Raw genomic sequence first — 25,547 nt, 5'->3', positions numbered from 1 at the left:
AATAGGATTAATCCTCTTCCCTCCACACACCTTCCCCAAAAACCTAATGCATTTTATAAAATGTAATGTATTTTTCAATACTAAAATAAAATAAAGCCTCCTCAATTGAAAAACTAAGAATTCCTTCATATTGAAAATGTACATAAGTACATATAATTTTACCTTTGTTACAGGTTATTCAAATAGTAAATTCTGCACAATTAGTAATATTTTGGGGGGAAAAAGCTCATTTGTCATCTGACAGTCACAACATTTTGATCTACTCAGAGTGATTCTAGTTTGAATAGCACTATCAAAAGTCTCTCATTTCATTTGCTCCCCAGAACCTACACCAACAGGATGACTGGCCTGGGCAGCTACAATCCGAATCCATTAGTGAATTGTCCAAGATCATTTCTGAAATGCCAACTGAGTATATATACATTCAGACATACACATATACATCCATCCAGACATATAATCCATAAGGGATCTAAGCAAATTCTCTCTCCTTCCTCCAGAAAACCTATAGGGACTTCCGATTGCAGGGTGTGTTGGAAGGCACCCTGAACAGTAAGACCTATGACACCCTGCACAGACGTTTAACAGTAGAGGAGGCTACAGCTTCTGTTTCGGAAGGAGGTGGACTTCAGGGCATCACGATGAAAGACAGTGACGAAGAAGAAGAAGGCTAATAAAATGCAGCTCTGCAGAAGGAAGGAGGGCCTTGACATTGTTTATTTTGTACCTGTCCTTGTAATTACATTGATAGTTTGGACCAAATATAAATGCTTATATTTCACTCTACATTTTAAAAAGTTAACCTGAAGCAGAGTTAAAAGAGAAAATGCCAAGTATTTTTTTGAAGAAGATCAGCCTTTTTTGTGTAGCTTGATCTAAAATGATGACCTTTGGCTCTGTGATTGGAACATGAACCTTTTTTTTTTTAAAAGAAGATTTGACTTTTTTTCCTGTAGTTACATCAAAGTCATGTCGCTTGTATGAAGTGAAATACGTATTTCTCATGATACATTGTGAGAATAAGCCACTTCTCATCATTGCGCCAGCTCTATTGTACGTACCCTTGTTAAAATGGTGTGTACTTGACAGTTTATCATTTACGTGCAAGGTTTGTTTCCTAGTTAATTTATCATTGTTGTGATGTGTGTTAAAACTTTAACCTTGGTTCTTAGTACTCTGAATTGGTCTTCCTGGGCTTAAAGGATCGCCAAACCCAAATATAAGCTAGATTATCCAATGGGCTTGTGTCTTGTTCCATTCTGAACATTTTTTCCTTCAAGTATAAAAATCCCAAAGTGTGGGGTAGTAAGTGTGCTGTCGTCAGCATACCATATTCTCCTACTACTAAGTGTAACAGCTTGCAGGCAATAAAAGTCCACTTGGTCCTAACCACTTATGTATTTATTAGACTTGTATAAATTAAATACAGTAAAATATGTTTGCAGTATTATAACCATCTCAGCAATTTGGCTCTGTGTTTTTATTGTGTTTATTTACAATCAAATGAGTAAAAGGTATTAACACTGCTTTCCATCTAGTAGGCACTCACACTTGTTAAAAGAACTGGTTAAATATGAGAGCATATTTCCATAGCAAAGCTGATGTTGACTACATACTCATAGATTGTGTATTATTAGTTAACATTAGCAATTAGTTAATAATGAGTAATACTAGAAATGCTAGTAATGTTAACTAGCAATTGACATATTAACAGTTTTTCTTCCCCCAAAGTATTTTCTGGCTACAATTTTAAATTGTAATTTATCTTTGAATTTTAATTTTTGTATTTTTTTCAAAAATATGCCGGCACTCATTCATAAGTAGTTTTTTTTGTTTTGTTTGCGGTACGCGGGCCTCTCACTGTTGTGGCCTCTCCCGTTGCGGGCCTCTCACTGTTGTGGCCTCTCCCGTTGCGGAGCACAGGCTCCGGATGCGCAGGCCCAGTGGCCATGGCTCACGGGCCCAGCCGCTCCGCGGCATGTAGGAGCTTCCCGGACCGGGGCACGAACCCGTGTCCCCTGCATGGGCAGGCGGACTCTCAACCATTGCGCCACCAGGGAAGCCCTGGTAAGTAGTTCTTAAATGAAGTGAGTTAATGCAGAATAAGTGCAGGTACCCCTGAATTTGTGTAAACGTAAGTTCTGAAGCTTTGGAAGTGAAACCTTCTTGGCCCTCCAAATTTATTCTGGTGCCTGACCTAGACTAGCCCACAAAAACCTATTTAATCCACAGTTATTATATAATATTGTTTGGGCTCAATTCTGGGTCCTAGGGGTAAGAGACCCTGTGCTACAAGATAAACATGAATGGAAATTTCTTCTCCTTTCCTGGATTAGAGACCCACTCTACGAGCTCAGTATTGTTGAAAGGCAGTTTGTCTTGGAATGCTTGTCCTTCCCTTTCTTCTCCACCCTCATGCCGATACTATCCTTTCTCAAGCCCTCAGGTGTCTAGTCAGGCTACCCTCAAATCCCCAACGGTACCCTCCCCAAGCTGGCTCTGCACAGCTCAAATTGCTGTCTACTTGGAACTTACCCACCCTTCTTTTCCTTTATATCGAATGTCTATTTCTTTGATATAGCTTATCTCAGAGTAATTGGCCCATCTTGTCCTAAAGTATGAATAACTGATGAACCCACCCCCTTAGCCATATATATATATATGTATATATATATACATATTTTTTTAAGGAAATATCTAGCTGATAGAATTCGGAAATAAAGGGGAAAGCATGTGTTACAGGGGAAAGTACTTGGGGCCAGCAGGGTCTCCCTGCTGACCTGACCTATTTAACCTGCCCACTGGCCCTCTTTGCTGGTCAGCCTCTTGTAGCTTCTCTCCAGATTTGGGTATTCTCTGCTCCTTCCCTTAGACACCCAGGAGATTTCTAAACCTGCCACCCCCACTCCAGCCTCCACTGGCTTGCAGGGAGAGGACAATAGCAATCAAGGGCAGGTAGTGGAGATGCTCACAGTTTTCTGAGGACTGTGTGGACTAACCTTTGAGCCACAGAGGGGTGTATGGAGAGAAATTTATAAAGTCACCCTGAAAAAGAATGAAAAGTTAGTTTGGGGCTTTTGCCCAGAAATGCTCTTCAACATAACTGCAAATTGCTTGAAATGACTTCATAATTCATCCGTATGTATAGCTGTGAGAGTGGATGCCCAAGCATCTGTCTATTAAAGGATACCAAGTGTTCTTTAAAAACAAAACAAAACAAAAATCTTTTAAAAAAGAATTTAATTGGAAACCTAACAAATGTAGTACAATTTTTGAAAGGAAAATCATTTTTAACTTCAAAGAAATAGTTCCACTCTCCTAAACGGTCTTGGGGAAGGGGGGAAAAAAAGTGCATTCTTCGGCCAGTTCGGTGAATGTTGAAGGAGAAAATAACTAATACAGTCTAATGTCCAGCCGGAATGAGTTTGTTAAAGAACACACCTAGAGGGAAAGTTTCTCCAAGCTCTTGTTGGAGAAAAATAATAATAAGGCCTTTTTCCCGGAAAGGGAGAGAACCACATAGAGCTTAACGCAAACCTCCCAGCTCCAGCTGGGGGTCGTTCTTGTATTCACGGATTTTTCCACTTGAATTCCCCTTAGTTCTTGTTCATTGTCCCTCGCTCTGGAGAAAGGATTTCCTGCTACTTTTGCAGTAAGCGCCCATGCAAAGTGTCTCGGGGCTCCCCCCGCGCCCCCAGGGTCACAGCCGGCCTGGTCCCGCGGCGATCGTGGGTGAGGGGGTCCGTGAGCTACGGGAAGGTGCCCTTGGTGGGAAAGCGGCCACTCAGCTGTCGCCATTCCTGGACCGCGAAACCCCTCCCGAGAGGGGCGCGCCCCGAGCCACCCCGCGAAAGCCCGGGGGAACCCCAGGCCCGGCCCCCCGCGCAGACCCGGTCTTCCGAGCCCCTCCCGCCACGCCTTTGGTAGAAGGACCGATGGAAGAAATTAGAACAAGAGCTCGATCGCTTTCATTTCTTACTCCCAGCACAGAAAATGGAAATTTCCCGGTCCGGGTCCCTAAAGGGAGGTGACAAATCGATGTTCCCGAGAGTTGTTCACGCGCCGCTGGCGGGGCAGCTACGCGGCCGGAGAGCCACCGAGTCGGCCCCCGCGCGCTCGCGCTTCACCGCAACCCCGGCCCCGCCCACAGCCCTTGACCCTTCCCAGCCCCGCGGGGTTTGTGCGGAATTCGGGCCTGGTTTGGGGGGGGGGTTCGGGAGGATGGGGCTCATCCCGCCTTTACACTGAGTCCCCATCCCCTCCCCGGTACTGTGTAGCGAGACGCCGTGGGCCTGGGTCTCCTTTTTCCTTCAAGTCCAGATCGCTGGACCCGCAGGAACCTTAGGGAAAAGCTGGCAGCTCATTTGGCCCCGGTATTTAGCTGCAGATGGAGTCAAGCCCAGGGGCCTGGGCAGCAGGCCAGAGGCAAAGAGCAGTTGCGACCCCGCAGCAGCGACGGCTCCAGAGCGCTTCACCCCAACCTCGGGAGCCCAGGGCGAGGCTTCCTCCCCCACCCTCCCCGCCTTCCGCCGCGTGGGCTGGTAGATGAAGGGCAGATGTGCCTTCAACTGCCCTTCTCTGTAACGTTGAAGCATGATACTTTAAGGGGCCCGAGGCGAGTGCAGGCTGTGAGCGCAAAGCTCTGAGCCTGGGTTCTAGAAGCCACGGTGACGGTCAGCCACAGCCTCTATCCAGGTGCAATGCGTGATCGTTTTAAGGGAGAAGGAGGCACTAGACTGTGAGTGTGTACAGCCGAGAGACAGGAAGTAAGACAAGAATTCGATGTGTTTCCCAAGTTGAAAAAGACCTCGATTTAAAGATCTACCCAGAAACGTGTGAACGTGACACAGCTTGGGGAACCGTAAGGGGCCAGGGCCTTAGAGCCAGGAAAGCCTGGGTTTGAATGCCAACGACTACACTTACCCGCGTCCGAGCTCTGTGTACTTGGGCAAGTTATGTAACCTCTCTGTGAAGTGGGCGCTCAGTTACGAAGGTGATGCGTATAAGTTGTGGCCGTTGTTGACTCTTCATGTGGGGGTGGATTCGAAAGAAATTGTGGGAGGCCTGCCCCTGCCAACATACACCACCACTCGCACCGCCCAGTTCTCGCCGGGTTGGCACAAGGTGTAGATCACAGTCATCTCGGCGGACCTTTGGCTCCGTCCCTAGCGTGTCAGTGGACTGGCTAGAACTGTCCAGTTTCAAGGTTATTTATACAGCCAACCTAGTGGGAGGAGAGGAGACCGGGAGGGGCAAGTCGACTGTCTCCCAAAAGGGCCAGTATTCCGAGAGCAGCCCTTGGAGCTGCAGTTAGGAGGGGAGGCGGCTGGAGACGTGTCTTTGGGTCCACATGAGGATATTGTTTGTTGGTCAGGGCCTCCGAAACCGGACGGTTATGATGGGGGGGGGGGGTGTCGGACCACAAGCAAGGAATCTCAGGCCTCTGCCTGTGACCAGTAGGTTGAGTTCAAGAGAATTTCAAGGGCAAATTGGTGTTCATTAGTGTTTTCCCAGATTTAAGGAGGCCTTTAATGGCGTCCTGCGTCTCAGCCCAGGGATGCGCACGCGGCACGGGAAAATGCGAAGCAGCACCGGGAGTGAGGCCGAGGAGACCGAAGGCCGCCCCGGCGCGCCCCAAGGTGACCTCCGCCGTGGCAACAGAGTAAAAAACGGCAGGCTCTGAGGACGACAGCCAGCACGGAGTCCTGCCCCGGATTGTTGAACTGACCTCCCTTCGAAGCCGTCAGGGAAACGCCAATAGCGTAGAGACCCAGCGCGGGGCCAAGGGCGCGCCCAGGGTCACAAGCCAGGATGTCCGTGGCGAGGGAGGTGCGAGCCCAGGTGGTGCCGGGGCCAAGAACGCGGTGGCCTTGAGGAGGGAGAAACTGATCACTCACCAAAGGGAAAGAGATCGCACCCTGCTTTGTGCCAGGACTAGAGCTGCTTTTTTTTTTTTTTTTTTTTTTTTTTTTTTTTTGCGGTACGCGGGCCTCTCATTGTTGTGGCCTCTCCCGTTGCGGAGCACAGGCTCCGGACGCGCAGGCTCAGCGGCCATGGCTCACAGGCCCAGACGTAGAGCTGCTTTTTTAACTGGAGAGATGTTCCCCATCCCCATCATTCCTTTAAGATAGCCTACTTGCAGCTTCCTGAGTTCCAGACCTAGGAAACAGGATTCGTGCCCCACGCCCATCCTCCCACTCCGGAATGCCACGTTGCCTTTAATCTCCCCTACTTTGCAACTTTACACTGCGGGCCGCTGTATTTGTGTGCTTATTTGCAGTGCGATTACAAAAACTAAATCAGGGCTTCCCTGGTGGCGCAGTGGTTGAGAGTCCACCTGCCAATGCAGGGGACACGTGTTCGTGCCCCGGTCCGGGAAGATCCCACATGCCGCGGAGCTGCAAGGCCCGTGAGCCATGGCCGCTGAGCCTGCGCGTCCGGAGCCTGTGCTCCGCAACGGGAGAGACCACAACAGGGAGAGGCCCGCGTACCGCAAAAAAAAAAAAAAAAAAAGAATTCGCCTGCCAATGCAGGGAACACGGGGAGCAACAAAGCCCGTGCGCCACAACTACTGAGCCGGCGCGCTAGAGCCCGCGAGCCACAACTACTGAAGCCCGCGTGCCACAACTACTGAAGCCCGCGCGCCTAGAGCCCGTGTTCCGCAGCAAGAGAAGCCACTGCAATGAGAAGCCCCCGCACCGCAACGAAGAGTAGCCCCGCTCGCCGCAACTAGAGAAAGCCCGCGCACAGCAACGAAGACCCAAGGCAGCCAAAATAAATAAAGGAATTTATTTTTAATAAATAAATAAATAAGACAATAAACATAGTCTAGAGTTGTCTGAAATCTCCTTTCACGTGGTCCATCCCTAGGATCAGTGGTTCTCTGGTCTGAGAGGAAGTGAAGAGTTGATTTCAAACAAGAACCATCAGGCAGAGTAGATACTCTTTCCTGGCCCCTGGCACAGGCTTGTTTATGGAGCCCCTACACATAATATGTACCTTTGCCAAATTGAAAGTGGTATGTCAAATTATTTCTTTTTCTACTTTAAGTCACTTCTGGTTTGCCTTTTAACACTGCCTCCTTCCTGACACCCAACTGGTAACACCTCTCTTGGGTGTGATTGACAGAAAGAAAACTTTAAATGCTGAAGTTTGTTGTTTAGGGTACTTCCTTAAAATGCCAAGGAAGCAAAACTAATTGTAACCTTGGAAGGAGATTTTGCTAGGGAGGTAGAAAAAGTTTCATTAAAGAGGGGTTACATTAGTAAAAGGTCAGAACCCAATAGGACTGGATTTCAAAACGTGGAAAGTGAAATATGGAAATGCCAGGATAGCAGCAGATTGTGTCAGGGGAGGGCTTTTGTTAGGTGTCCCTGACCTACACACATACCCCAAAGCTGGGTAATAATTTTTTTAAACACACTACAAAGTTGCTGTATTGAAGAAGCTCATTCATTGTCACTCATTCAAACTGCCCAGTTTTTTGTTACATTGGGTGATAGCTTGGTGGGTTCTTTCATATAATCATGATGGTCTATCAGGAAGTTGATTAATTTTAGAAATAACAGCTTCAAAAGAGAAGCTTTAATCAAATTGGGATTTTTGAAAAGCTTTTGTGAAAGGTTAATTCACAAATCTACAGAAGAAATTGTCCCCTGGGGAACTCAAGACTGGACGTGGGAGAGCAGGCCCCCAAGGATAAGGGAAGTCCTCAAGGTTGTGAAAAATAATTTAGCAAATGTGATTTTTTTATGTGTATTTTAACATTTCCATGTATATAACCAGAAAGCAAATCACTGAGCAGAAGCGTTGTTTTTAAAAACAGTTGTCTGAAAAATATTTGGGAAAATTTTATAGCTTAATTTTTTAACAAGGTGATGGATAGCTTTTCACATGTAAAGTAGTTTTATTTTTAAATCTCTTTTCAATCTCAAAGCCTCCCAAGAATGAAGTGGGCTTTGATTTAGTCCCATTTTACAGAAAAACAAGGCAAAGGGGAACTGCCACTATCCGTTCAGGTTAACAAGGAGTCCACTGGCTGGGTGGCCCTCCCCAAGCTGGCACTCCCTGGCTAGAAGGCTAAAGCAGGACAGGAAACTGGCATCATTTATTTCAACCCTCAAAACTCCTGGGACACATCGGTGGTAGGAGTACTTAATGAAAAAGAAGTTTCTTAGAAGGGAGGAAACGTTCTCAATTTCAATGGATAATTGAAGAATCAAGTTTTAAAAGTATAGAAGGGGACAAAGAGGAGAAAAGAGGATTACCATTTACCCTTTATGGGGCAGCAATTGCGGGGGGGGTGGTTAGTGAAGGCAGAATTCACTGCATACTTGAAAAAGTAGATGATTTCTCCTCTTAAGTTCCTGCCCATACAGGTTTAACTAAAAGCTCTAGAAATTAATTTAAAATAACTGCAAACTACTGATGGGTTGGACTGAATGAGAGAGAATATGGCCAATTTTGCACATAGGTTTTGGAGAGAAGAGGGAGGCTGGAATAGCAGTAAGATGCAGAAAGGCAGAGATGGGAGAAGAAAGGCCTTTCCTCTTTCCGATTTCCAGTGACCACCACGTCCGCCACTAAACAAGAGGGGAGGGCTCCACTGCTCACCCGCGGGTGGACTGGATGCCAGATGCACTTGGCCGAGGCACAGCACGAGACCAAGGGTACCTGCACTCCTGCAGCCTTCCCGCTAAAATAAGGGGACGCTGGGATCCCACAAACCTTGCCCTTGGATTTCCCCATGCCCGGTGTTCCACAGGGAATCATTGAGAAAACGCCTCCAGCAGGGCTCCAGAATTTGAATTTATTAGTGGTGTCTGAGTTCAAATGCAGAAGGAACAAAACAAAACAAAAATACTAGCCCAAAAGGCAAGACAGCCAATCACGTGTATTTTGTAGCTGCCACGTCTTCCTTTTTGATCTTACATTGGAGCTGGCCAGCTGGAGCCCAGTTGACAGCGGGGCCTCTCAGTAGATGTTGTGGCCTTCACTTATCTAGGGAAATAATGAATTGGAATGTCCTATTAATATTAAAGGGTAATGAATTTGCTTTTCAAATAAAAGGTCCATGTTAGCCAAATCAAAGGGGAACAGATCCTTTGGAAAGTGAGGGACCCCAATTACCATCATGCCCACTGCCTTTTGAACACAGCATATGCTCTCAATTTTTAAAACTCTTTTGCCGTCAGTAAGAAATCTAAATCAGAGTCACTAAAGCCATTTTCTCTCTCTCTCCCTTTTTTTCCTCCCTCTCTGCCTCTCCTTTCAACGCTGTTGTGAAAGTTCAGTTACTCTCCGTCATGAGTACAAAGCTCGGGGAATCAGCTACTATGCCAACGCCGGGAACATATCCAGGCCCATGGTGCGAATAATGGAACATGTGCTGTCGAATTCATATTTTTGTCCTTTAGGTTTACATCCACGCCCTGGTATTATGTAAATTTCTGAAAAGCTGTGAATCACAGGGTTAGATCGAGGAGGGTCCCCCCACCTCCACTTGCAACTGGAACCGACCCCATTCAGTCTTTGAATGATTCACAGCCTCGTTTCTTCCTCGCGCTTTTTTCCCCGGACTCAGCTTTCCTTCCCACCCTCCACCCCGCGGGTCGGCAGGGAAACAGAGCCGCCAACCCGGGCCCTGGGAGCCGCGGCGGGGCAGCGTTCGTGACATCAGGCGGCCGGCCCTCGAGGTCACCGCGGGCTGCCGGACGCCGTTCCCCTGTAGTCGGCGTTCACACGGACTCGGGCCGCTTAGCTTCGCGGTGTTTCCAGCACCCTCTTCCTCTGTGAGACTGATGGGAAACTTTGAGGGCAGCAGACCCACTGCTGGTGAAATTCAAAGAATCAACTGAACTTAAAGAGGAGACGGTGGGAAGAGAAAAAGAAAAATGACTTCCCAAAACAAAGGCAATGATTTAACCTAACATTGTAAAAGTCAGATCCCTTAACGATGGATCAAGCCTCATCTTGGGATCTCCTCGGCGTGGATGTTACAGCTCAACTCTTGAAACAGGGCCAACGCCTGTAGGATCTGGTCCGAGAGAGGCCTTAGGGAGGGAGGCGGGGGGAATCGCAGAAGAGCGTCCAGCGCCCCTGAGAAAAAGGGGCCGGCCAGTGGCTGAGCGATTCCTCCCCTTCGGGACTGGGGCGGCCTGCTGGAGGTGGCCGCGGGGGCATTGTGCTCTGGGGACAGCCGTCCCATCTCCTCCTTTGAAGGGGGGAAAAAAGGGATTGACAGGGAGAGCTCAGGAACCCGAATGAAAGGACAAATTGGAGGATGGGCCGAGAGGCGAAGGTAGAAGGAAAATGTCTTAAAACAGGAGAATCTAGTTAGAAAACTCTCTCTCATCCCCAGGACTTTCAGAAGACTCCAACTAATTGTAAGGACAAGCGAAACGGCTCTGAAAGGAGGATTCGCGGGGTTGGGGGGCGAGGAGTGGGCACGAAAATACGGTACGAGAATGGACGTGACAGGTTTGGGGAGAACACAGTGGTACCCCCCCCTTCGCCCCCATTTAAAATTGGCTTAAGAAAGTGTTTTCTGGGAAACTCAAAATGACAGGCAAAACTAGTAAAAAAGATGCTCTAGTTCCTTCTTGGGCGTGCCACAGCGTCAGGCCTGTTTTCTTTCACCTGACATCTAGATTAAATGACCCTTCAGTTACACTCGGAGTCGTCAAAGCAAGTCTATTAGCGAATGTTCTGTTCAAAAACTTTTCAAACAGAAGTTCTCTGCCATCTGTTACTGGGTCTTTAAACACGATCCGGCAGCCCCTCCCCCCTCCCGAAACTCTTTGGAGTTTTGGAGACTCCCCCCATTCTCGCAGCCTAGGGGAGGATCGAGAGGGAGCCGCGGCAGGAGCCGCGGGGTGCGCGGGGAGGGGGAGGAGCGCGATCGAGCCCCGAAGGGGCCGCGGAGCCCGCGGGGTCGGTGGCGGTTCCCGAGGCCCGAGGTCAGAGGGACCGGGTCGGCGACCGCGCGATGCTGGCGGACCCGGCACCCCGGAGGCCCCGCCGGGGCCCGGAGCCCAGCTGGACGCGCACCGCACCGCGCGGCGGGCGGGAAGGGAAGGTCGGGCTAAGCGAGTGGCGCCCCAGGTCCCAGTCCCCTCCAGGCGCCAGGCGCCATCGCCCCCGGGCCCCTCCAAGGCCACAGCACGGAGCCAGGTCGCCCTAGGCCTTGCCAACGTCAGTTTTACTGTTTGGGACTCGGGAGCAAGGGCCAATGAGTAGAGAGCCCGGCCGGGCCGGGGAGAGTGGGTCCGCTTTTCTGTTTCACTTCGGGCTTCTATCACCTCGCTCAGCGCGGGCCAGCGCTTCGGGAGTGAGGAGGGCGCCCCAGCTCCCACGCCGACAGCCGGACGCAGTCTCCCTTGGAGGCCACGGCAGGGGGCGCCGAGGCCGCCGCTGTGATGGAGGCCCAGGCGGCCGAGGCAGAGGGTCGGCGCGGGGCGCTGCGACGGCCGGGGTCCGGGAGGAAACTGAATGTATAAACGGCTGTCAGAGATTTCTCGCCCAAAGATTTTGATTTACCTCGATTGCTTCTCCATTTCTCTAAGCTCATTCTTTGCTCTGTGTTATTTGAATGGCCACTGTCGACTTTTATTTCGTGTGAGAGATAAGAAAGTTTGAAAACAACATGAAAACCGCTGTAAATCTCGTGGGTGGTATCAAGGAAAGAGCAGCGCTGTGTTAAATGTAGTTTTTATTTTGACCACAAAATGACTTTGAAAAAACTGGGGACTGCGGCAAAATGCTAATCGGCCAATCGCATAACGAGCTATCAGTGTAGGGCAAGAGCGCATACTTGGGGCATCCTCTTCTAATTGTCCACTTCCCGGGTTTCAATAACACCGTTGTAAACTGCAAGTAAAACTTTGCTGGGTCTTGTTGCTTGACTTCGGGGCAGCTCCTCGAATATGCTGGAGAAATTGGGTTGCTTGTTTATAGACTTCTTTTTCCATCAAGTCCAGCCCTGAGTCGGAGCCTGGCAGTCTGGAGGGAAAACACCTCACAGGCCTGTGGGAACGGGTGAGAAAAAGCCCAGCATTAGTGGAGGGGCAGCAACAAACCCAGGGCAGGTGATCGGAGTCTGTAATGCCTGCCAGCTCAATACCAGCTCTCACCTTTGGGGCTCTTCATTTACTTTCACAAACCGATTTAATATGCAAATGCTGTTTTGAGGAGAATAATTTCACTAGGTTTAAGGGAAATCCTAGTATGAAAGAAATACTAACAACAAAGACCTAGAGATAAACAACAAGCCATATTCCCGCCTCTCCGACCCCCAAAGAAAAGAGGGCTCTGCGAGTTAACTGATGCCTCCTATACTCCTAACCTGTGATACTTACTGCCTTTCACGTGCTATATGAAATTAGCAAGAATTCTTTATTTGCTACTAAACTAACTAAAAGCAAAAGCAGTAGCCTTCAGTATGAACTTGTGGCCCATGTATTTGTTAATGTACTGGAAAGTTAGTTCCCACTGTGTATTCAGTAATTAATCAGAGGAACGCAACAAGACTCTTTCCTTGAACCTTGCAGACCCTTCCTATTTGTGTCCTAGTCCATCACCCGCCTCCATCACACACAAGAAATAACAAAAGACCAGTCGGAGATAAAGACTGAGCAAAACTGTAGAAGAATTTAGGAATGTTTTTCCTCCTCTAGAAGGAAGGTACGTTGCCTTTGGTGCTATTTATTAAATAGGAAAAAGTGTGGATGAATCTGAATGCCTGGGAGAGGGGGGTCATCATAATAATAATCTTCTCTCCTTTTTTTTTTTAGCTTGCAGTAGTTAATAAGAAGCAAAAAGAAAGCTGGTTTGTTGCTTTTGAAAAAGAGGCCGGGGTGGTAGATGTTGTTGGAAAGGCCTGAAAACCTTAAAAGCATGACCAGGGATGAATTAGTGCACTTGGCAGAAGGCTGAATAATTCCCAGTCCATTTTTTATTTTTAAAATAGTCAACAGTATTTGATGACATTAAAGAGAAGAGATTAAAAATTGTGGATTATTTGGCAATTGATGGTTCTGTTATATTGTCTTTTATTGCAGTAATCATGACCAGAAACTTCATTTCCTTATGACAGGGATGTAAATCAAAAGCATGTGAAAATTATGCAAGTTCTTGAAAAATATCAAGAACATAGTTTAGGAAGCATTGAGATCAAAATCAGATTCCCCAGGAAAAAGAGAACTTTGAATTACTTTAGCGGAGTAGAACTTCTTTCTTATTTTCTCAGAAAGTCTTAACTTGGAGCTTGTTACCTAGTCTCTTTGTACCAAAGGTTTTTCTGCTTCCCTTAGGACATCTCATGCAGGATAAACCAAACATTAAAACTCACCTTCCCCAAGGATTTAAAGTAGTAGAGCAAATGAATACTGGCTTTCCAAGGCTGGGAAGGGGAGGGAACTTAATCATCAGCTCTGATGAGAAAAAGGGGGGATTATAGGATTCTCCAAGAAAATCCAAAGAAACGATAACCGAGTTTCTATTTTGCCATTAACAAAACAAACAAGTCTTCTTTGCATTCTTTTAATAAATAATTTTAAAGTGTTGAACTGATTTAGAAGCTTCTAAATTTGTCAGATAAGCTCTGCTTTCATTGGTGGTATTTTTGTTGTTATTTTTCAAATGCATTTGGAAAAAACCCAAAGTACTGGCTAGATTAGTTAATAAAATGGAAGACTTTGCTGAATACATTGTGCATTTTGTTTAAGACCATCCTTACTTAATAGAGATTTTAAAAATTAACATATAGGTTAGGCTTTTATATATATAAATATATATATATATATATATATGTTAGGTTTTAAATGGAAAACACTCATCAACAAATGTTGGAATAACAAGACCTGGATTTATAAAGAACCTCCTCGGTCTTTAGGATTAGGAAGCTCGGCACTAGTAAAGGAAGGGTATAATTGCTACTTTGCGCTATTTGTGTTACTCAAATGACACTATACTTTCAAACAACACTTGTCAAAAAGGCAAATCCCAAAAAGACCAGTGGAAAGCAAACTACTGAAGTATTAGCCATACAAAACACGTATACCCCTTAGCCAATAATTTTCCTTTTTAGTTCACTGTCCAACGAAGGGGAAATTTACCGAGGTCAAACCAAGGCTCTTTTGCCGTTAAGGAGGAGGAAGTGGGGGAGGGGAAGAGAGGGAGGGACACGCGACGAACATAAAACAAACTGGTGGCATTCAGTCAATAAGGCAGGTAACGCTCCGGAAGCGGGTGAGTTGTATATGTCAGCTGGGCGCTGCAAAGCTTTCCAGAGTCGGGCAGTTTCGTGCTTCTTTGCTTTTTCCTTTAAATCTGGCCCTGCCTCGGAGGAGGGCAGCAGGAGGGGGATTCTTCGATGCTGGGAAGCGGCAGGTAGGAAAGGAAACCTGATCCGCCCCCCAAAAGGCAGCAATTAAAGTCTTAATCGCGACCCATCTGTGGCGGGACCCGCCCCCACTTTCCCCTAGCAAAGCTGTCCGGCGCTCTTTGTCTGAGCAGGGGAGAAGAGGAGACAGGTTCTGCGGCCCCAGCAGCAAACGGAAAGAAAATTTCCAGCCTGGGATCACCCTGGGCGACTGCGCCTGGGCCTCAAACCGCCCCAAAGTGCCGCTGGGGGTGTGGCACCTCTTCCTGGACCCGGGCCCCGCGCTCTGCGCTCGCCTCATTCTGCACTTCTCTACCGCCGCATCTGTCCTCCAAGCCCGACGCCACCTCGAGACCTGAAACCAGGCACTTGCAGGCTTTGTTGCTAAGGCCGGTCGCAACCGGACCTTTCCCCCACCTGGCCCTTTGGCTGCCTTCAACTTCCAGGCGGACTCGCGTCTCCTCCCCCATTGCCCCAGCAACTGGGTTTCCTCGCCACCCATCCAGCGGCTCTGCTTCGCGGTTGGGCATCGGGCGCGCTCCCAGCCCAGACTCTCTCGGTTTCCACTCCTCTTGGCCCGCCGGGCGGGGGCGGGGCAGACCCCCCTAAGCAAAGCCAGAGAGAGTGGTCCCTGGCCTGTGCTGGGCAATGGGTTAGGGAAGAGGGACTGTTTTGAGGTCGATTTCCTCCGTTTGGGGTCCAGGCTTTGCATTTGGTGTGTAATTTGGTCAGCGGCTCAACAATCCCAGGGTTTCTAGTCCGCTTGCATCCAGCCTCCCACTGCCGACCGTTTCCACCGCTCCTGCTGGAAGAGGACGCCCACACCCGCTTGGCCCGATGTCTGGCGCCCGTCACCACCCGTTCTACAAGCACCCACTCGGGGTAACTCACCAGGTAGATGGCACCCTGGGCTGCTGCGGGCGGCCACTCACAGGGGCGGGCAGGCCGCAAGGCCCGGAGCTGGCATCTCTGTGCTCTTCCTCTGCCTCCTGGCGCGGTCTCCCGGCTACCGCGTCCTCCCGGTGTAGCGGCTAGGTCACGCCCGGCACTAGCACACCTGGCCCCAGGGCTAAGCTCCGCACGATTGCAGGCTTGCCAAGGGGAGCGACGAGGACGGTGCGCGCTGCTGCTCCCGGCGCGCTCCGGGCGGCGCCCGCCTAAGCTATGAGAACCCGCGCTGCCGGAGTCGCTGCCGGGAACATTCCTTACTCTCTACAGCTCCTCCCCGGGAGTTTTGGCCCAGGCACCGGACCCGGAGGGCGCCTTGATGGGGGGCGTTGCGGGTCCTAGTCTCCGCGCGCTCTCTGGGAGGCGAAAGCGCGGCTGAGGCCGCGACAGGCATGCAGCCAGCTCGCGGTGCTCGTCGCCCCCGAGCGCACACACACCCTGGCTGCCGCCCGCGCTGCTTTAAGGAGGCGCGCGGACACCAGCAGTCGGGAGGTTGGGGGAGGGAATCAATAGGTTGCTTCCCTTCTCTGCCCAACATTCAGGATTTTAAATGCTCCGAGAGAGCTCTAGCTGAGCGCAAGTACTAAAAGACTCTCTTTCCGGGCTCTCAATGGAAACGCCAAAAAGCGCGCGTGTGTGTTTGGTGGGTGTGGGGGGAGGGTGTCTAGTCCTAGCCGAGGTTTCTTTTGGTGTGACACCCGCTTATTCCTTGCAATTCCTCCTCAACTTTGTGGATGGAGCGTGTCTTTCCCAAGCTTAGGTCACGGCATCGCGCTTACAAAACCACAAACATAAAACAAGCCTCCCAAGGCCTTTAATTCTCAGGGGCTTTGTGGGGAGGCCAGTTACCTGCTGGCGTCTTCCAAATGGTCCAGACTCGGTTCAGGCCACGGAGACTTCGGGATTCCAGGAGCCCTCAGCCCCAGGCCCTAGAGGAAGAAAGAGGACTGCGGAGGAGGCAGCGGGGCTCCGACCCGGGCCCACCTCGGGCCCGGCGGAACCATGCCTGGAAGGCTCGGATTTCTCTTGCCGGAGGCTTTCTGGCCGCGGCTTTCTAGAGCCTGGCGTTTGATAAATATAGCCTGGTGTTTGCCCCTGAATTCGAGTCTGTTTCCTTATTTAGCCCTTGTACAATGATTTTAGATGATGTCATTTAGAGCTAAACGAGAAAATTGATCTCAGATTTGCTTGGCCTCTAAAGCCCGGTTAAGCAGATTGAGAGTTAAAAAGACAGGAAAAAGCAAAGCGGGGGGGCCGACGCGGAGGGTAGCGAAGTGTCCGCCGGCGAGTGTGTGCGCGGAGGCGACGGTCCGCCGCGCCTCGGAGAGCGCCCCCGCCTCTTCTGGGCGGGGGAACCTCGCTCACCAATGAAAAGTAGTCACTGACTGCAGAGGAAAAAAAAAAAAAGTTTTCCTGTTGAGTGTTGGAAGCGAATTGAGCAATTATCTAGTTTACCTTCTCCTCTTGGAAGTTAACGATTGGCGAGATCTTGGCTGCGTTATTGACACAACACTTTCTATTGATAGAAATAAGTAGTGATTGTCCCCGAGTCATTGGTGCGCCAAGAACTCTGCGATGGGCTGGCAGGAGTCCATTGGGCTGGGCAGGCAGGTTCGGCTGGTGATGCTGGGGAGGAGGAGGAGGCTGTTGGTGGTGATGGTGCCCGTCCCCCTCTCCGCAGGTCTGTGACAAGCAGGGAACAAGGCAACGACGGCGCAGCCCGGCCCCGGCTGAGGGACGCTGGAGACTCAGACATGGACAGTAGCTGCCACAACGCGACTGCCAAAATGTTAGCGACCGCTCCGGCCCGGGGCAACATGATGAACACCTCCAAACCCTTGGCTTTCTCCATCGAAAGAATCATGGCACGCACCCCCGAGCCCAAAGCCCTGCCTGTCCCCCACTTCCTGCAGGGAGCCGTGCCCAAGGGGGACCCCAAGCACTCTCTGCATCTTAACTCGTCGATCCCCTGCATGATCCCCTTCGTGCCCGTGGCGTACGACACGAGCCCTAAGGCGGGAATGACGGGCTCGGAGCCGCGGAAGGCGAGTCTGGAGGCTCCGGCTGCACCTGCAGAAGCGCCCGCGGCGCCCGCGTTCAGCTGCAGCGACCTGCTCAACTGCGCGCTGACTCTCAAGGGCGACCTGGCCCGCGACGCGCTCCCGCTGCAGCAGTACAAGCTGGTAAGGCCGCGGGTGGTCAACCATTCTTCCTTCCACGCCATGGGAGCCCTGTGCTACCTGAATCGAGGTGACGGCCCGTGCCACCCGGCGGCCGGCGTTAACATCCACCCGGTGGCCTCCTACTTCCTCAGTTCCCCTTTGCACCCGCAGCCAAAAACGTATTTAGCCGAAAGGAATAAACTGGTGGTCCCGGCGGTGGAGAAGTACCCCTCGGGAGTAGCTTTCAAAGACTTGTCCCAGGCTCAGCTGCAGCATTACATGAAAGAAAGCGCCCAGCTCCTGTCGGAAAAAATAGCGTTCAAAACCTCTGACTTCAGCCGCGGCTCTCCTCATACCAAGCCCAAAGTTTTCACTTGCGAAGTGTGTGGAAAGGCAAGTACTGTGTAAGGAGTGGGGGGGGGGGGAGTGGGCTTCCTTCCTTCCTTCCTTCCTTCCTTCCTTCCTTCCTTCCTTCCTCCCTTCCTCCCTCCCTTCTTTCTTTCCACATTTAATTTTATTTTGTAATTATTTGTATACACTTGTTATAACGTTATCACCTCCCTCCCCTCCCTCTGCCTGGTTTGATCTCCAAGGGCTTGTTGAGCTAACCTGTTGTACTTGTGTTTAAGGTCTTTAACGCGCACTATAACTTAACCCGTCACATGCCGGTGCACACAGGAGCCAGACCCTTCGTTTGCAAAGTTTGTGGAAAGGGCTTCCGGCAAGCCAGCACCCTGTGCAGGCACAAGATCATTCACACCCAGGTGTGTTCGGCTGTCTCAATTTCACCTGGTTTATTTCCGAACGATTTGTTTTTTTTTTTAATGGCCGATAAACTCTTACTCTTTAGCGTAAGATTTGTTTAAAATGTGCCGGCTGTGAGAGAGAGAAATGCCAGGTATTGTTTGCCTTTGTTTTGCTTAAAAGCATGTGTAAGAGCATTACAGTGTTTGTGAGTTTTTCAGACTCCACTGAATAGCAAAATACCTTAACTTCTCTGCTTTTTCTCCTTTCCGCTTAGGAAAAACCTCATAAATGTAACCAGTGTGGCAAAGCATTTAATAGAAGTTCTACTTTAAACACGCATACCCGAATACACGCAGGCTACAAACCATTTGTGTGTGAATTCTGTGGCAAAGGATTTCATCAAAAAGGTATCGAACCCAGGAGGCGTTGTCTTTCGCAGTAGTCTTACCAAAAGCCCTCAACTTTGGGGGGTATTTCAGAAAACGATTTGTTAAGTGCAGCTAGTTACCAGCGCATGTGTTGCCATTCCAACGTCGTACCCTCAAGTGTGATGAGTGCTAGAGAAAGGCATGGCTCGTATACAGAGGGGGCATTTCTTTTTAACCGCTTGTCCACGTTTTATAGAATTGGATTAATAACTGTTGTATTAAAACGTGGAGGGAACGACCTCACTGCTGATGTTTAAAAATAAATTTGGGGAGCGAAGTGCAGGCGGGCAGCATAGAACTGCACCGGCCCTCTGCGCTGTGGCCCCTCTTCTCTAGACTCGTTGTCCTTCAATCGTCTGCTCCTCCCGTTCCAAGCTTTCTTTTCAGATCCACGTCCCTGTCATTTGTCTGTTTCAGGGAATTACAAAAACCACAAGCTGACCCACAGCGGGGAGAAGCAGTTCAAGTGCAATATCTGCAACAAGGCTTTCCACCAGATTTACAACCTCACATTCCACATGCACACCCACAATGACAAGAAGCCCTTCACCTGCCCCACGTGCGGCAAGGGCTTCTGCAGGAACTTTGACCTCAAGAAGCACGTCCGCAAGCTGCACGACAGCGGCCTGGGGCTGCCCTGCACCTCTGCCGGGGAGCCGGGAGCGGACCCGTCCCCCCCTCTACAGCAGCCGCTGCCCGCGCCGCTGCCGCCCCCTGGGCCCCTGCAGCCTGGGCTCCCCCCGGGCCACCAGTGATCAAGGCCGAAGTCCCTTCCCAGCCCCAGCCGGGGTCCCCACTACTGAGACAGCGGCGGAATAGAGCTGGACCTCTCTACCCAAGCTCACCTGTAGAACCCAGGGCATGTTGGGCCTTACACATTAGCGCCAACCAGAAGCCTCTGAATTCCCCGGCCTTTCGCCTCTTGCATGCACCTGCTAAGTGGTTTTGTGTATTATATCCTATATAGGCACTAACAATTATGAGAAAATTTGGGGGTTTGTTTTCTGATTTTTTTTTTAATTTGCAAAGAATTTTCATCTCGGGTGGAGAGATCGTGTTTGTTTTGCTTTTTAAACACAAATTTCTGCTGTATTTATTGAGATCTGTATTATCCCACCCGGGAATGCTGCACCATTTTAATTTTATTATTGTATATACTTCCATTGTGTGGATTCTGTGGTCTCGAGATGCCTGCCGATTGTTTATTACCAGTTCCTCTTTCCCTGAGGTTAAAAAAAAAAAAAAAACCAATTCTGTGTGTATGTTATATATACACGCATAGATGTGTGTGCCCGTAAAGGCACAGTCCACATTCATCAGCACACACACACATACAAACACACACACATTAGATAAGGACGGTTCATTATGGATGAATTTGAATTTTGGGTTTGATTCTTGCACGTGAAAACTGATTCATTGACTGTTGGAAATAAATCCTTGGAACATGCTTATTTAATCAACACCCTTCAGGGCTCTGTTCATATTATTCAGCTAGGGATCCCTGATTCTGACCCCCTCAGCCTTCTTTCTTCCTTTTTAAAAAGTTCAACCCTGGGTTAGTATCACCCAATGTTTCATCTGAAAAATTCACCAGGAGCAAATAATAGTCTCTCCAAATAGTTACAACTTTGGTAAAGTAATGAAATTCGATAAGTTCAGAGACAGAAGATGTGGAGCTTTCTAACAGAAGCACGTCTTTGTCCTGGACCATCTGATATATTTGTAGTGCAAAGTTAAGTGGAAACAACATATCTATAGGAGCTGTGTGTAATATACGTCCCCACACAGGCGTTACAATGATATCATGTGGACGGGGATCTATTGTTTGCATCCTGAACGCGCATACTGACTTGTACATAGCTGGCAAAGGGAGCCTGCATGTTTTTATGTGTGTGTATATGTTTATAGACGAATATACTTCCGTTCAAGGAGGAAAAATGGATGAAAACCAAACTGTGGTGGGTGCCAGGTCCTTGAAATGCTTCAAGTGTTAATCAGCATCTCCGCTGTGAGCTCGGGCTCTGGTGTTTTCTAACTGCAAGTCTCTCCTGTTTTCTTGCCAAAACAGTGAAACAACTGCTAAAGACTTTAATTAAGAGGGGTAATTAGTTCAGATTTATCAAAGCCGGGTTGTTATACTATTAGCTGCTCAGTAGAAGCTGCCAGACAAGCTCCCAGCCCAGCCACCCTGCTGCAGCGGGGCCACATCCAGGGAGAGAGGCTGGGGGGAGTGGGCCGCAGGGGTCCCCGCAGCCCCGCCTGCCTCGGGGGTGCGTCTCGGCCCCTCCCTCGGCCTCGAGCTCCCGCCGGGCCTGGCCGCTGCGGAGAATCCACCGCGGATCCGCACGGCGGGCACAGGATCCCCTCCCACCCGGGGCGGCCTCGCCGGCTCTTCGAGCGCCTCGACGGTCGCAAGAGAGGCGTAGGGAACGAGTTCAAATTTGCTCTCCTGCCTCACTTTTGTACGTCTTGGGGGCGCTCAAGGAAATGCGGAGCCAGGAGGCGACAGGCGGGACGAAAGGGAGGTGGGTAGGGGGCACCGCCGGGGCGAGGCGGCGATTTCCTTGGCAACCAGAGCCCGCATTTCCAGGTGGGGGAAGGATTGACCGCTCCGGGCGCCGAGAGCCGACGACCCGAGGCCCTCCTCGGCGGCCCAAGTCAGAGAGGTGATAGACACCCTGGGTGAGGCGACCGCGGACAAGCGCGTGAGCGGGCCCCACGGGACATCCGAGCCAAGTTCCACCGCGGCCGCTCTCGGGTTGGGGGACCCCAATATCCTGGGCACGGAGCTGGACGGGAGGGATCCCGAGAGCAGGGGATTCCTGATTCCACGTGCAGGCGTCGGGTCCAGACTTCCCAGCTCTTGCCCCAGGACACAAGCCCTCGGGCACTGGGACTTTTAAGTCCCAATCCAGCAATCAGTAGATCGAATCCCTACCTTTCTCTTTTCCTGACGTCCCCATACCCCACCTTATCCTTTGCTGAGGCTAGATCCGTGTTAGATTTGACTTCAGAAAGAGATAGTTCTGAAATTCCATAGTTGGGTAAATTCTGAATCTTCGAGGCTGGCAGAAGAGCCGTTTCTCCTGACTATCACAGCCAAGTGGAAAAATCTTTTTCCAGGTGCTTGTCACATTCCCTCACAGCTGCCTGTGCCCCAGGGAGCTTGGGGGAAATGTCTGGTAGCTTATGGGTAGCCACCTTTTCGAGGTAACTTAGTCGAACCTTGAAAGCGTTTGTTCTCTTTGAGTAAACAGAATGAGGTCAGGGGTAATTATAAAGGGCAGAAAATGGCTTTTGTCTCTTGAATTTATTCTCAATCAGTATTTGAACTTATTCTCAGAACCCCAGGATGTAATTCTCCCAGACTTTCAAGGTGACACAATTTCACTGGTGGAAAAGAAAATGAACATTGTTGAGGAAAATTACTAAGCCATAAAATACTTACAGTTAGGAAGTACTTATATGTGGTACTCCCACCTTTTAGCCCCTGCCAGTGTGCTTTGACATATTGAAAAAGAAGTCTTCTATGGAAGGATAGAATTGGTCTGTTTGGGGAGGTGGGAGCATATAGGGGATCTGTTATTGTAATCTGGAGAGACTTTGCGCAGGTCTGATTTGGGATGGGGCAACAGTTCCAGAGAAGGCAGGCAACGGAAACAGTAGTCTGTCTGGTCACAGGTTTGAGTAGTCTGAAGTAGTGGTGATTAAGTAGGAAAAGCCAAAAGGAAATCCTCTAAAATAAGCACTCAGGAGGACTACTTGTCAGGAGGTGAATTATCGATGAACTTTGATTTATGACAAAGCTGTTAGAACTCACTAAACATCAAGGAGAATCTCCTTAAAGATAGGATGAGCTTAGAGATTAGTTGGAGTGGCAGTGACTGGGAGGGGGGTGTTAAAAATTGATGAAGAGGGATACTTAGCTAATAGTCAGTGGAAGACCTTACAATTCTCCCACCTCCAACAAATGTGAAAAGGTGCCCCTTCACTCTCTAACCTGTATGTTTGTATTTGTGTGTGCTTATATAAATGTTTGTGTTCATTCATGAAATAGGCACCCCAATGGTATGAATAGCAAATTGGCTCATCCCCACACACCTTCTCTTTACTTGAAGTTAGCCAGCAAATTCTCTCATGTTTAGGAAGAGTGGCCAGTGTTCAGATCATCTGCAGAGGGAAATGTTTTATCTCCAGCTGTCTGTTGGAGTTAACTTTTGGTACAGAGGAAGGTGGCCTATTGGACTGCAGGAACCAGTTTTAGAAAGTTCCTGACCTGGAGCCTTGTGTTTTGCTCAGTTTTGGAAATCAGAATATAGAATGGAATTAATAACGTTAAGTAGTTAATTCCTACCGATTTTATTTTAACCCAGATCCCAAATTCTGATTTCTAATAATCTCTTCCCAAAGGATATAATATGTTCGACTTTAAAAAACATTTAGTTTGAGAACAAGTTATTATCATGCAAGATTAGGAGTGAAGTGTCAATTTTTCAATAGTAAATGAAAGCATTTTTAGGGGCCTCGTCAAAGCAGTTACTTGTTCATGAAGTCTGAAGCTTAGTGAGCCTATCATAGAACTTTGCTCCTTTCCAAATATGGAAGAAATGAACCCACAAGGTGCAATGGACTCATGAGTCCCAGAACTGTGCACACTGTTTGATAGATGTCCCTTACGTTAGTGGCAGGTAACAATGTCAGACATCATAATTTTGTTAGATTTGGTGACAGCTCAAAGCAGTGACTAAATTATAACTGTAATGGGATGTTTTGTCTTTGCAAAATATTCACCCCCAAATATACGATATAAAATACAAATGATCTCAAATTCAAAATTAGGGTTTATTTCTTACAGAAATTTTTTGGGTCACTTTATAAACACTTTCAATGGGTAGAACCTTTATTACACATAAAGTTTATGATTTTAAGGGATCATGATCATGACTTACTCTGTTACCAAACAGTACATTTTTAAAAGCATAAAAATTAAAGACAACCCTAAATCTCAGTGGGTAAGAATATGAAGTTGTTGCCTGGCCCTGAAAAGCATTGCCTTTTTGCTATGTTTTTGCCAAAAACACATATTATTTCACACAAGAAATTATATGTTTCCATTAGGTTAATTAAAAACCAAAAAATAAATCATATTTATAAGTGTAAGCAGATACCTTATTATAAATTTCATTGTTTCTAGAAGTCAGTGCATATGTCCATTCCAGCTCCAGGCAGACTAACTAAAAACAAAGCTATATTAATCTACACACTGGTCATTTGTATTCTCTTGGTGTTGAAGCAATTGGCAGTTCAAACCAGGATAGGTTACTCACTCCAGGCAATAGAGAAGAGGAAGCTTGGTGTTTAAATGACCCTGATAGGAAAATCTACCTCTGCTATTATATTATTTCTGCTTGTATTGTGACATGCTGCCCATAATGAACTTTGAAGAAAAGTCAAAATCCATCATGCACGTGAATGGGTACAAAGTTATCACAAATAACTGTGTACATTTTCTGTTCAAGTTCGAGGTGATATTGGTGTCAAATGAAATCACGTTGCTATTGGTCGTATGGAGATCAAGTTACTAAATAAAGATGAAGTAAAATTCTGTCAGTACAAGTCTCCAGGGCTAATATTTTGCTGTCAAACAAATGTTGCTCATGGGTACAAAGGTGTGGGAGTGGGGAGAGAAAGCATCACGTACCAGTTCCTAACTGGAGCTAGAAATCTATACTCACATGAAGAACAGATCTTCAGTTTGATTTAACTCTATTCTTCTTGATAACAATAATATACACTTTTTACGTGTGAGAAATGCAGAGCCCTTGAATCATAGTAACAAATATAGTGATGTCTTTTGATAGCTCACCATAGAAAGGTAATTTTTCAGTTAAATGTGAACCAGATCTGGAGTTGGTGAAACATTCTACACCTGTAAATTGTTTACACAAATTTCCGAATAAGATTTGCATTTTTTAAAATGTCAGCTAAAACCAAAGTTTGGAACAAACCTCTGTGGAACAAACAACCCAGTTTCTTCAACAAACAGTAGTAAGGGAGAGTGGCAGAGGGAGAGCTAGAAAAAGAGAAGAGAGTGGAGGGGGAGTGGGCAGGGGGAAGAGGAGGAAGGGGACCAGGACGGCAGAACAAGAAAACTTACCAGTTAAAAGAGATTTTAAAGACAGTTGCTATGTTTTTAACACAGCTATTTATTTTAACAGTTGCTAAAACAGCTGCCATTAATAATCAATTGCTACATGTAAATCTTATTTCAATCCCAAGTCAATAAAATAAACTATAAAAATGAAATTCATTTATGACATCCGAGACTACTGGAAATTTGAACACTGACTGGGTGTTTAATAAAATTAAGGAGTTATGTTTACTTTTTAAGATATGAAAAAAGCATTGTGATTTTGTTAAAAAATAGTTCTCTTAGAGCTATGTATTCAACTGTTTAAGGGTGAAGTGATAAGATACCTAGAATTTGCTTAAAAATAATACAGGAGAAGGGAAGGGGTGTAAGTACAGATCAATAAAATTGGCCATGAATTAATCATTGTTGAAGCTGGGTGATGGTAAACAAGATTATATTATACATTCTGAATACTTGGATTAAATTTAAATTTTCACTTAAAAATATTTTACAGTAAGTTGTATCATATCAGAAAACATTTCCCCCCTAAACATTCATAATCCTATCACCATAAAGCATTAATTGCATTGTTTATACTGTTCTTTTAGTCCTGATTCCAGGACTAATCCCATTACAATATAGAGCTTTAAACCTTTTGTAGAATTAAATAATTCTACAATAAAACAATTAAATAATTGTCAGTTTACATAAAAGAATGTAAAGGAAGAGAATCAGTGAACCTGTTA

The 25,547-nt window shown here is 47.9% G+C and overlaps 2 protein-coding genes across 9 annotated transcripts in view; both read left to right on the top strand.

The window, feature by feature from the left end:
• The window catches only part of CADPS2 (calcium dependent secretion activator 2), a 486,383-nt gene extending 484,934 nt beyond the window's left edge, over positions 1 to 1,449 (top strand). For all 7 annotated transcript variants that reach the window (XM_079931397.1, XM_079931396.1, XM_079931395.1 and 4 more), the window contains one exon: positions 501 to 1,449. In XM_079931397.1, the coding sequence (XP_079787523.1) occupies positions 501 to 674 (174 nt within the window). In that variant the 3' untranslated portion in view covers positions 675 to 1,449. The remainder of the gene's footprint in view (positions 1 to 500) is intronic.
• Positions 1,450 to 17,067: 15,618 nt separating this feature from the next.
• Positions 17,068 to 19,580, top strand: FEZF1 (FEZ family zinc finger 1; the record flags this gene model as incomplete). Of its 2 annotated transcripts, XM_079931778.1 has the most annotated exons (5): positions 17,083 to 17,511; positions 17,662 to 17,883; positions 18,120 to 18,254; positions 18,512 to 18,644; positions 19,083 to 19,580. In XM_079931778.1, the coding sequence occupies 5 exons, from the start codon at positions 17,083 to 17,085 to the stop codon at positions 19,418 to 19,420; spliced, it is 1,257 nt and encodes a 418-aa protein (XP_079787904.1). In that variant the 3' UTR covers positions 19,421 to 19,580. The 2 variants fall into 2 exon arrangements, with proteins under 2 accessions (XP_079787905.1, XP_079787904.1); XM_079931779.1 differs by having other exon boundaries at positions 17,068 to 17,883.
• Between the last annotated feature and the right edge of the window lie 5,967 nt (positions 19,581 to 25,547).

This window comes from Stenella coeruleoalba (assembly GCF_951394435.1).
Source record: "Stenella coeruleoalba genome assembly, chromosome: 9".
In the NCBI taxonomy this organism is placed as follows: domain Eukaryota; kingdom Metazoa; phylum Chordata; class Mammalia; order Artiodactyla; family Delphinidae; genus Stenella; species Stenella coeruleoalba.
The sequence above is the reverse complement of the archived record's forward strand: the minus strand, read 5'-3'. Positions and strand labels throughout refer to the sequence as shown.